At 44.2% G+C, this 12,292-nt stretch overlaps 1 protein-coding gene across 19 annotated transcripts in view; it reads right to left on the reverse strand.

Annotated features, from left to right (window-relative positions):
• Window positions 1-248: 248 nt before the first annotated feature.
• Window positions 249-12,292, reverse strand: part of RAPGEF2 (Rap guanine nucleotide exchange factor 2) — a 273,052-nt gene continuing 261,008 nt past the window's right edge. For 8 of the 19 annotated variants that reach the window (XM_086346915.1, XM_086346918.1, XM_086346911.1 and 5 more), the window contains 5 exons: window positions 9,263-9,415; window positions 6,867-7,092; window positions 5,779-6,338; window positions 3,313-3,591; window positions 249-2,282 (listed from right to left, as the gene is read on the reverse strand). In XM_086346915.1, the coding sequence (XP_086203041.1) occupies window positions 2,254-2,282; window positions 3,313-3,591; window positions 5,779-6,338; window positions 6,867-7,092; window positions 9,263-9,415 (1,247 nt within the window). In that variant the 3' untranslated portion in view covers window positions 249-2,253. Of the gene's footprint in view, window positions 2,283-3,312; window positions 3,592-5,778; window positions 6,339-6,866; window positions 7,093-8,246; window positions 8,370-9,262; window positions 9,416-12,292 lie in introns of all 19 variants that reach the window. The other 11 variants (XM_086346917.1, XM_086346913.1, XM_086346928.1 and 8 more) reach the window with 6 other exon arrangements.

Here is a 12,292-nt window from a genome sequence, read left to right on the forward strand (position 1 = left end):
AGAGATAAATGCTATGTAGATATACAATGATACCATTTTTCACTGAATTTCATTAAACACTATGAATTCTGGACACATGAATGATCTTATTTTCTACTAACATGAATGATATTAATTTCTTCTCTCTTAGGCAATGTCATCTGTACCTCCTCAGTGCCCTGAGGACTTGCTCCTGCACAGCCCCAAGGGCTTTCTCACACTTCAGTTGGAAAAAGCATGCACGAGTCATTAAGAATACAGACAAGGCGGTATGTTATATTTATTTATTTTCCAGCTTGTACAAACTGGATGTAGAAGCATAAACATAGTACATTTCTACCATTTTCAACAAAAATATAACCAATATGTACAATTATTGTATTAAAAATACAAAAGGGATACAGACTCCACCAATGTCTTTCTAAAAGACATACAGGTACAAGTAGTATCAAAAGTATGAGGAAATCACCAGTTAATTGTACATTCTGCACTTGACATCACAGAGCGAACTGAGGTTACAGTCCTATGTTCTACGGTGACTTAATGCTTAGATAACATTTGTGCAACTTGTGTAGAGCGAGAGTTCTGTCTTTCTATATGCACATGAGGTCCATAGCCTAGAGAAGAAAACTGGCAAATAATGCATCTTACATGTAAAATTACAAATGCATCATTGACAATGTAATATATAAGCAAGTAGACAGATGCCATGATACAGGAGAGAATCATTAAATAAAGCACTGACATTGCTTTGATACAGTGAAAAAACACTGCAATTCGACTTTTAAAATTGGAAGCTATTTACGTTTATCTACTGATCAATATGATCAGCTGAATTTAATGGAAAAAAAATCCAAGACCAGCAGTTCCTCACATCTGAGTACTACCCGGATTGGCAGCCTTCACTTTTCCGGAGTCTGTGCAAAAACAACACAAAAATAGAGTGGAGGGTTCAGTCCTTCTGGGGTTAATAGCAGCTGTGAGCAGGTGGTTGCTACACTCAGGCCTTCTCCATCTCAGCGTCCGTAAAGCCACTTACGGGTCAGTCTTTGGCCACCAACCTGCCTTGCAAAGGCTGGCGGATCGCACCGGGTTTTGGACCTTTTTGATCTTTTTCATGTTAAAGGCTCGTGTGTTCCCTCGTGCCGATCGATCGATACAGGGAGGCTGTCTTGAAAGAGCAGTATGAACGGCTGGCGTTAGTGCCAACACCCCAAGCTGCTTTCACTGCAATGCTATCCAGTTATAAACGTTTCTCTTTAAAAACAAACAAGAGAAGCCCTAAAGCTAAATGAACAGAAATCAAAGAAACATAATTTAAAAAACAGGGGGTCTGCCGTCCGTCTCGATGGAGCAGGGCACGCCCAAGGGTGACGCTGCCCTGTGCTCCATAAGGCTCAGACACAGGACGCTAGGGTCCCAGTCCCTCCCCGGCCATGTGCAAACAGTTTGTACAGTAGAGCTCCAGCCCCTGGGGAAGGAGGGGCGGGAGCCCTGGGATCTAGGTAATTGGCTAACATCTCATGCTTCCAGGATAGGGCACTTCTGGGGGCGGCCAGGACACAGGAAGAGGGGCTGTGCCCCGCCTCCTCTCTTCCTGGTGTGGCCACACCCTGTCCGGCATATTTGGTTTTTGAGAAACCCAGGCTGGCAACCCTACTTAAAGGTTCAAAATAATACTGTAATCATTAAATGGATATAACATTTACTCTCTGAACACAATCTTTAAACTCATTAAAAAGGAAAAAAAAAAAAAAAAGAGGACATTGTAAACAAGCGGACGAGCACTGTACTCAAAGGATTTCGTTTTTGTTTTCCTTGGTGGGTTAAAGGCCCCAAGTAGTTCCGTGGCTGACTTTTCTCACGATTCCAATGAAACCAAGTGCTAGGACTGGATTGAAATCTAAAAGGGAGATTTTTAAAAAATCCTTCCCGGCGTGGGTAAGTGCAGCCAGGTTGAATCATCGGTGGCGATGACCTTGGAATCTGGAATGATGCTGTGTTACGTGGCAGGCAGCGACGGGGAGCTCGGAGACGGCTGCACTGTGCATTCAAGCAACGAAGTCGGAAAAGTGCCAGGGCGGTTTCTTCACAGTATTTCACATGCAAAGGGGACAGGAAGAGGGGTCAGGAGCCCCATGCTGCTTTTAAGGCAGGAAAGGAGGCAAACTGGTCCACCATCCTCAGAGTGTGAGTTCCAAGGCTCCGACGCTAGGGGGCGTCTTCTTGTGCTCTCCTTTGGGCGGTTGACTCGGGTCCAGAGAAGCCCGCACCTCAAACAGCAGACACTTGTTCATCTTCTGCTAAAACAACCGTCAAAGAAAGAAGGAAATCAATGAGTAAGCAAGTCATTTTCTTGTGCTTAGAGAGAATACATTCACCGATATGCTAAATAAAAACACCATAGCTATTTTCTAAGTCTAGGTCACTATACTGCAGCTAGTCGGACACGACTGAAGTGACTTAGCAGCAGCAGTCACTTACAATACTCATCTTTTTTTTCTCCCTAATGATTCACAATGAAAAGTTTAAAATAAAGTATATTGTATATTTACTGATTGGAAATTCACTGACGGTAAATTCACTGAAGTGAAGTAGCTCAGTCGTGTCCAACTCTTTGCGACCCCGTGGACTGTAGCCCACCAGGCTCCTCCGTCCATGGGATTCTCCAGGCAAGAGTACTGGAGTGGGTTGCCATTTCCTTCTCCAGGGGATCTTCCCGACCCAGGGATCGAACCCAGGTCTCCCGCACTGCAGGCAGACACTATAAAGCAGCACGTGACCTTTTATAGTATACACTCACACATAAAGTCTAGAAGGATGTATAACAAAATGCTAATGGTGGTTGTCTGTAAATGACAGGATTATAAGTAATTTTCATTAATTGTTTTGCTTTCTTCTATAACAATTTTTTGCAGAATAACGTAAAAGCAGAAGGGGGAAGGGGTGGCACAGTCTGCCCCTCTGCATTCCCACCCCAAAATGGCCAGCTGGGTTCACACAGAGAAGGCATAAAAAGCTCTAGAGAACTGGGTTTTTCTTCACTAGACTTTCATTTGGAACTTGTTACAAGTCCAAACATTCTCCCAGAAAATTGAGGATTAGGGAAGGAAAAGGAGCCATGCACACATGTTATTACAGGGGACCCCGCTGCAATGTTTAGTTATTCCTCAAGTTGCTTAGGAAGAAGCAAAACGCAGCCCAACTGCGCACACTAGGTTAGGGGTATGGGGTGTGGAGCCCTGCATGGGGAGCATCCGGAGGGAGAGCAGACCAGCCAGGATCGGGGATGCTAGAGGTGGGGCACAGGGGCGGGTGCGGGGGCGCATGTACCGTCCTCCTCGGCGGTGAGGCCCGGGGGTGCACAGGGGCCGGCGCGTGGGTCACCATCACCAGGCCGGTGCCACTGCGGCCTGGGGGCAGGCCTGGCGCTGCCTGGGGCGGGGGGTTCGGCCGGCCGGGCCAGCATCCTGGACCGCTGCAGCGCCACAGTGTAGTCCGGCGGTTTCCGGGCCGGGTGCGGGTGGGCCTCGGGGAAGTCAGTGATGGGGATGCCCACGTAGCCTGGTGGAGTGGGCGGCGGCTCCCGGTAGCGGCCCTCCTTCCTGGCTGCTGGGAGAGAAAAGGCACTGCAGTCAGCATCTAGGGAAGCGCATCCTGGGCCATGCGCACTCATCCAAAAGGATGAGGACCATGATCAACAGTGTGCCTGTGTAGCTGCACCTAGGCCTGCGGAGCGGGATGCGCGGGTGGTGCAGTGGGAGGCAGGACCTCTATCAAACTGGCTATTCACCGGTCATCTCTGGTGGCACAAGTGACTAAGCAATCTCAGTATCTGTAACTCTAACCGGGTGACTGCAGAGCGTCTCTGCTGGTCACAAAGTAACCAACGCCCAACCCTGGGGTTTACTGGAAACACCAGGCAAAGGAAACAGAAAGGCGCCCAGGCCCAGGCCAGCAACCCGGGAGAGGGGCCTGGCCAGGCAGGCTGTCACCCTGTGCTGGGCACCCACCCTCACCAGGCAGAGGATCAATTCCATGTTACTTTCAAGCCTGGGGTCTCACTTCGGAAAACAGGGAGTCAAAGTTGGAAAAGTGTACCAAAAATGATGCAAATTTCAAAACTTAAGATTGTATGTATGTAAGGTATGTATTTTTTCTTAAAATCCTTTTATAGTAACTTCATGACATAAAGGCAGGTGAAGGCCAAGTTTTCTTATATTGAACATTCTAGACTCAACTGTTAGGACCTTAGATCATTCTTTCTTTTGCAGTAAAAATTGTGTGTATTAGTTTGTTAAAGTGCTTTTTTACTTGTAATTGTCATGATATGGAAGCATTCCAAGTGTCCATCAACAGATGAATGGATAAAGAAGATGTTATACACACACACACACACACACACATACACACACTGGGATATTAGTCAATAAAAAGAATGAAATAATGCCATTTGCAGCTACATGGATAGACTCTGAGGTTATCATACTAAGTGAAGTAAGCCAGATAAAGACAAATATGATATCATTTATATGTGGAATCTAAAAAATAATACAAGTGAATCTATATACAAAATAGAAATAGACTCATAGACATAGAAAACAAATTCATGGTTACCAAAGGGGAAAATGGAGAGGAGGGATAAATTAGGAGTTTGGGATTAACATATACATGTGTATAGCACAGGGAACTATATTCAATGTCTTGTAATAGCCTATAATGGAAAATAATATGAATATATATATATATGAATCACTTTGCTGTACACTTGAAACTAACACCGTATTATAAATCAACTATACTTCAGTTTTTAAAAAGTGCTTTAAAAATTGCAACCTAAGAATAGGTATTGTTTTTTCCTTATTCATCTTGAAAAGACAAATTATATACCAGATTTCTCACTCTGTATCCTATAATGCATCCCTACACTTTAATCATGCAGATGTTGAGCATGCCATAAAGAATATATTCTGATAGGGTTAAGGGAAAATAAGAGACCTTACAACAAAAACAGCAGCAGCAAACTGAAAGTGACTTTCATGTACTTAGGAATTATTATCTAGGCACTAGTGTTCAGTGTTTTGCAGATATTTCCTTTAAAACTCACACCAACTGCACGGATAGAAATTATTAAACTCATTTTACAGATGAGGAAACAGACACCATTTAGTGACTCACCTAGTGTCACAAAACTAGGACAGTGGCAAAGCACCGATTCAGCACGACCCCAGCCAGCCTGACTCCCAGGCTCTTACTGATGACATTACCTCTTAGCACCCTCCCCACCATGTTCTATCCTGTGCAGAGGGAATTTGTGTAGCAGAGAAAACAGCTTACCTACATAAAAAATATCAGTAGGAGATTTTTAAATATGCAATGTGTAAAGTTCTAAATACAATTCAAGGGAACAAAATAGAATAATAAAACATTTAAAACCGATTCCAATTAAACAGAAAAACTTCCTCCTCTAGAGAGAATGACCACCCTTTCTGGTAACTTTCAGCCTAGATCAATACTAGAGCAGAGAATACCCATAACGACAACCTACTGATCCTGACAGCTACAACACATGGAAGGTTTCCTGTGCTGCAGAGTATTTATAAGCACTAGCACGCAGAACGTGGGCTCTTGTAACCATCATTCACTTCAAAATGCTGAGTGCACTGCTAACTTGGAAGCCCTAAGGGGCAATGGGTGGGACAGAACAAGGAGAAGACCCACAAACACATACTTTTACTTTTGAAATAAGTCAGGGTGCAGCCATGACCCACACGCGACAGAGCCCGGCGGTCAGCTTACCGATGAGCCCCTTGGCAGCACTGGGTGTCACGGCTATGTGGGCAGCCATGGCGGCAGGTTTGGCTTCCTCTGCGGTCACGGCTGTCATGCTGCTGCTGTCAGCGTCAAGGGAAACGTCCTTACCCCCCCTTCTCTTGATGGTGCCCGTGTCCCCTTCCGAGTCCTCTCCCCAGTACCCTGTGGACGAGGCCCAGCTGGCCCGGGACTGGGCCTGATCGAGACTCTCTCGGCTCTGACTCTGCCTGCTGTACTTTGCACTGTGGTCGGGAAACATGATTTGGTCCATATGGCTGCTCGAGGCCCACAGCCCTGCAGCATCCCCTGGGTAATCAAAGTGAGTGTGCCCAAAGGGGAGCGTCTCCCAGCTCCTCTGGTGCTGGATGGTCTGGATGTTATCATGGGAGCCGCTCGAGCACGACGTCCAGCTCCCCCGGCCACTGTCAGCAGCGTCCAGGGAGGCTCGGTCCCCCTGGTCCTGGGAAAGCTCCTCCGTGCTGGGGGAAGAGATCACGGTGGCTGCAGCATACAGGCCCCTGCTCTCAGACAGTGGCGCACAGGAACTAGGCGGCCGACGGGAAAGAAAAAGGAGAAAAGAAGATGAGAAGGAGGGGAAGAAAAGAGCAAGATTAACTAATCAGTCTACAATAAAACCCCCTTTTCCCTCAAAAGGTGGCTTCCTTTCCTCCCAGGAAGAAGATGAAGGCTCCACCGACAGCAGCCACTCTGCCCTGTTCAGTCTCCTCCCCCTGGCCCTTGCAATGTCAGTACACTGACACAGTGCGGAAAAGAGCAACCAGTTCTTATAATAAAGGAAGCTTCCCCTTACAGGGCTCACCACAGTCTGATTATTTGGGGAGGGCAGCTCATACAAAAGGACTGAGACACATCCCAGAGTTGCCCCCTGCCCTCAGCACAGAGAAACGGATCCCGGTGAAGACCAGCCCTAACTCGAAAGCATTCTGCCTGGCAGAGACAGCACAGCGCTTTCAGGAAATGCTGAGCATCAGAACTGGGATGGGAGAGCACCCACCACCTGGGCATCACACATAGTAAACAGCAGTGCACATGTGGAGGAGAGGAGCCCCTACCCCAGGCTGTACTGGTCAGGCTCCACCGCCGGCCGCCTCTCCAGCCGGCCTGAGGCCAGGCTGGTCTCCACGATGCTGACCGACGGCCTCTGGCGCCGCTCGTCAGGCAGCGAGACGGGCAATGAATCGAAGGAGGAGTTGCTGACGATACTGGATCGCGAGGAGATTTCGCTGTGGCCGGAATCTGAGAAGTTATCCACGGTGCCACTCGGAGCCAAAGTGTAGCCTGTGTAGGGACACACCAGTCCTTAGACACTGAAAGTTCATAGCGCCCACAATGCAGGCCACAGAAGTGGGGACTAAACACTCTACTTGTGGACTGAGATATCGCAAATTTTTACTCAAATGAATTTTAGCGTGTTTAATGAACGTTTAGAGGATGAAAGAAAACGCCATTATATGAGCCAGGAACTAATGCAGAGATTATGGCATGACCTGACTCATCTTAGCACTCTTAAATATAAATTATACTACACCCGTCTATACAAATGAAACTATGAAGAATGACTAGGATCATATTTAAAAGTATGTTTTTTTCCTCAACCTGAAAAGTGAGCAATTTTGCCTTCAATGGCATTATTATTTTTTAGAATTTTATGGCAGAGAATAACTCCATTGGGAAGATCCACATTATAAGTGGACATATAGGAATAATAAATAAGACCTGAAGAAGGTATCTTTGGGTTTTTGCCATTTGATTTTTCAACATTAATAATATATTGGATAAATCACATAAAAGCCAATTGTTTTGAAGGATTCAATGTACAAAATCTCCACTTTCTCCCTGGACCATCACCATGTCTAAACAAATGTCCATTTTCTGGTATGAAAGACACTTAACTCTCCTTTGTTGCTAAAAACAATTCTGAAAGCCACAAAGGAAGAAAGGCTTGTCCTGACATTTTTAATAACAACAAAAAATTCAAATCTTCCTTCTCAGTACTCGTTTCTTTTTTAGCATTACTAAGAATCTAATGCTACTTAAAATACTGATTTTATATGATTATACGTGTACAATGCAAAATTTTCAATGCCACCTACCTAATTAAAAAAAAAACAAGAAATCTAGAACACCTAAATGTTGCTCATTACTCTCTAAAGAGTATTTTCTCATCGTTTCAGTAAATTATGAATTCCTGATTTATTTTTTTAAAGGTTACACAGGTCTTGATATGATTTAATGTGTCCATCTATGAAATGTCTTTTATAAACCACACTATAAGTTCTGACAGACAAGATTTCCTAAACAGTCTGCCCAAAAAACACCTGAGAAAACCATCACTGAGGTGGTGCCCTGGACACGTGGCGGGAGGGACTGTTTTCCTCCGCTAATGAGCCAACTCCTGTCCTGCCCCCTGGCTCTGGCTCTGTAAACCCCACCTATCCCATAGGTCCGTGGTGCATTGTTATTCTTGTTCCTGTTCTCACTTCCAAGAGAAGAGGAGGAGCTGGTTAAATCCAACTGCCCGGAGCCAAAAGATCTCAGCTGACTGCCACTGTCACCTAACAAGGGACGAAAGAAGAGTTCAGACACACCCACCGAACACGGACTACAGACTGACACCACATAAAATGCACAGGTGTCCAAAAAAGCTAGAAAGTCAAGCAGGAACGGTATTTGTTGTACCAGTGAACTCTCACAATGGATTAATCTCTTTGGCCTTGTCTAGTGAGAATGGTCTGGCCGTTTATTATGGACTTATGCCCATTCACTGAAAGGGTAGGGGGTGGAAATAATTCTGAGGTTAGGCAGCAGAGAATTACCTAGTATTTTAAGATAAGAAAGCATTAATACTGGAAGGCGAGCCTGAGTGTCTAAATAAGACAAGATAGTAACAAAAAAGATAATCAAGACCTGTGTTAATACAATGAAAAAATAAATCAGGAAAATATTAGTTTTTCTTATGTTTATATAGCCCTTTACTCCATAATTAATGCTATATAATCATATTTAGTTAGAACTGTTAGTATAAAAAGAATTATTCCCACACTTATAATCAGTAAAAAATGAATTATAAAAATTATAATTATAACATTACTAAAAATGAATTTTATATAGTTATATAAGCTTAACACTATTTATAGTTATAATATTAAAGAATACCAAAATTCTTCAAGATTTATAAACTGAGGAGAAAAAAATCCATTGGGTGTTACACATCAGGTCGCTTTTGTTTTTCTGGTTGCAACTTGTGGGCTTGAGGAACCTTAGTTCCCTAAACAGGGATGGAACCTCGCCTCAGCAGCAAAAGTTTGGCATCCTGACCACTGGACGGTCAGAGAATGCCCAAGGTCATTTTAAGTGACTATATTGTCAGAAATGATGGAATCTCTAACTGGAATTTATCATGGCTGAAAGAACAGGTCACCAAGGAGAACATAAGTCACCCAGTCACCTTTCCGTGGGGAGCTCTGTGGGGAGGTGGGCGGAGAGGAGAGCTGGGAAGACGTGTTGGATATCGTGTCTTCTGCTGGCCTCCTATGGCGCTCCAGGCTTCCTTCTTCAGACAAAGAAAGAATTTTCTTTAAAGCTTGTGGAGAGTTGATGCCTGGAAGAGAAAGAACTTCAATGTGCAGAATAACCGAAGAACCCAAACACCTTTCTGTGCCAAGACTTCATATTCTATTCTGTTGCAGGCTGTCTGCAGTCTCAGAGGTCTGTGTGCTCTCCCCAGGTAAACTGAGGTACCTCACAGGAGGCACCAGGGACCGCAGCACAGCTTCTGACGCCCTCGGGGACGAGAGAGGCTGCTTCCGGTATTCCGTGCTAGGTTCTGAATCTTGGCCACCACATTATTCAACAATATGTTGGGCAGCAATGAAGACAAAAAAGAGACAATCTGGAAATACTTTAAGTTAGCATGAAAGCAGTGCAGCTCAGAATATTTATCAGAACTCAAGTTTGGGTTGGAAAGAGGTATTTTGGTGTTGGAAAAGCTAGCGTGTGGGAAGTGGGAGTGATGGTAGGAAAAGGATTGAGCCAAGAGGCAAAAGAAGTAGCAGGAAAGAGACTGAAGGAGCATTAAGGAATTCCTCACTAATATCTGGTCAATAAGCAGATGAAGGAGCAGCAGCAGGAGGGGACCTTGAAAGTGCCCGGAACCAGAAGTTGAGGGAGAAGGTGTCTGGGGGGAGCCATCGAGCACCAAGTGCAGGATCAAGCAGGAGGATGTAAGGCAGAAGAAAAAGGATTCCGTGTGCTAGTATCAGGTGGTTTTCCCCCTAAAAACTACTTTAGATGTGAGGAAGTCACATGAAGAGATTCTTACTAAGTCTGTAGCATTATTATGAGGCACTCTCAATTACCATATTTTGAACAACAAAGAGACCTAAGGAGAGGCATTAGAGGCTGAAACTACCTCAATTAATATTAGTTTTGTGGGGTTTTTTTGGCTGTGCTGGGTCTTCATTGCTGTGTGTGGGCTTTCTCGAGTTGAGGCCAGCAGGGACTACTCTCTAGCTGTGGTGTGGTGGCTTCTCATTGTGGTAGCTTCTCTTATTGTAGAGCAGGAGTCTAGGACTCGTGGGCTCAGTGGTTACAGCTCCCAGGTCCTAGAGCACAGGCTCGACAGTTGTGGCATCCAGGCTTAACTGCTCCAAGGCATACGGAATCTTCCCAGGTAAGGGATCAAACCTGTGTCCCCTGCATTGGCAGGAGGATTCTTAACCACTGGACCACCAGGGACGTCCTTAAATATTTACTTTTGTCAGCTTGGGTCTCAGTTGTAACATGCAGGCTTAGTTGCCCTGCAGTATATGGGATCTTAGTTGACCAGGAATCAAATCCTCAGCCCCTGCATTGGAAGGCAGCTTCTTTACCACTGAACCACCAAGGAAGTCCTTATGTTAGTTTTGATGTTCTCAGACTTAACAGAATCCATTAAAAAAGGAGGAATGAAATTTAACCAAGATTTAATCCTTCATTTCACCTCATGTAAGTGTCTGATACTACTTTTTAATACAATCTTTTAAAAATCATTTTTCAAGCAATCTTTTAATTATGCATACAAATAATAATATACACAGGATACATCAAAACACTAGTTACACTAAAGCTACATGAATAAATAGCTTTAATTTGGAAAAAAAATTCCCAGACAGCATCACACACAGAATGAAAAAGTGCTGCCTTTGAATAATGCAGATGGATGTGAAGATGCTATGCCTCAGAAAACTCTGTTCCACTCTGAAAGTACTTTGATGACAAAGACGTTAAAATAAGAAATGCATGAAGGGAGACCTCCCTGGCAGTCCAGTGGTTAAGACATAGCCTTCCAATGCAGGGCTTGCAAGTTTGGTCTCTGGTCATGGAGCTAAGATCCTACCTGCCTCATGGCCAAAACACCAAAATATAAAACAGAAGCAATATTGCAACAAATTTACTAAAGACTTTAAAAAATGGTCCACATCAAAAACAAAAAAATTTTTTAAGTGTATAAAGTATTCAGAATAAAACTTGGTTCATGAATGGGGGTGGTGGGTGAACTCAGCAACTCTAAGTTAATATTTTATAGTATGTGACTTTAAATGTTTATTAAACTCTCTTAAGAAGACACATGACTATTTCATCCATACTCCTGAAGCTCATAAATTCAAATAGGCCTAAAAATATTGGAGGGAGAGTCTCCTTGGGAAAGGGGGGGATGACTCTCTGTTAGGTGTGCCTCCATGTGGAGTAACAGGCTGTGTGCAGAAAAGAAGCAGAAAAGAGGCAATAGAGGTTGACTTGCAGGAGTACAGGGATATTCATAACAGGGAAGTGGAGGGACTTCCCTGGAGGTCCAGTGGTTAAGATGCTGTACTTCCACTGCAGGGGGCTTGGGTTCCATCCCTGGTGGGGGAACTAGATCCCATACGCCACATGGTACAGCCAAAAAATAAATAAAATTATATTTAAAAAATAACACAGTGGACAAAGGAACATTAATTCAGTTTGTTTGTGATAGAGGCAGCAAAACAAATATTTCGAAGAGGAAAATGTCCCATAAAGGGAAGATATTTCACTTTTCCCCAATTCAACAAATGGGACACCTGCTGATCAGGAGGAAGGAGCCAGTGACAGAGTACTCATGACAGAGCACATGTCACAGAGCACTCGTGACAGGGCACACAGAGCATCTAGGACTCCTGCCTGATGCATGGACAGCCTGCAGCCGGCCGGGAACTGTCCCAGCTACCAGTACCCTATTCTGTCAAGAGTCAGCTCTGCTGCCAGTTGTTTTTTAAAATTTCTTTCCTTTTATTAATATTGTTTCCTGTCACACAGACACACACACACATATATACAGACAGAAAAAAGAACTAGAACATTTTATGAAAAATAATTTTGCTCCATTTACATAAAAGGACTAAACTAGTCCATACTTTACTTTTAATAGGAAAGATGAAGCTCCTGTAACTGGAGCTGACTATTTTCCTCCCAAGTT

The sequence above is a fragment of the Bos grunniens genome, chromosome 17 (genome assembly GCF_055505025.1).
Source record: "Bos grunniens cultivar Pamir isolate PY7600 chromosome 17, Bosgru_T2T1.0, whole genome shotgun sequence".
Taxonomy (NCBI): Eukaryota; Metazoa; Chordata; class Mammalia; order Artiodactyla; family Bovidae; genus Bos; species Bos grunniens.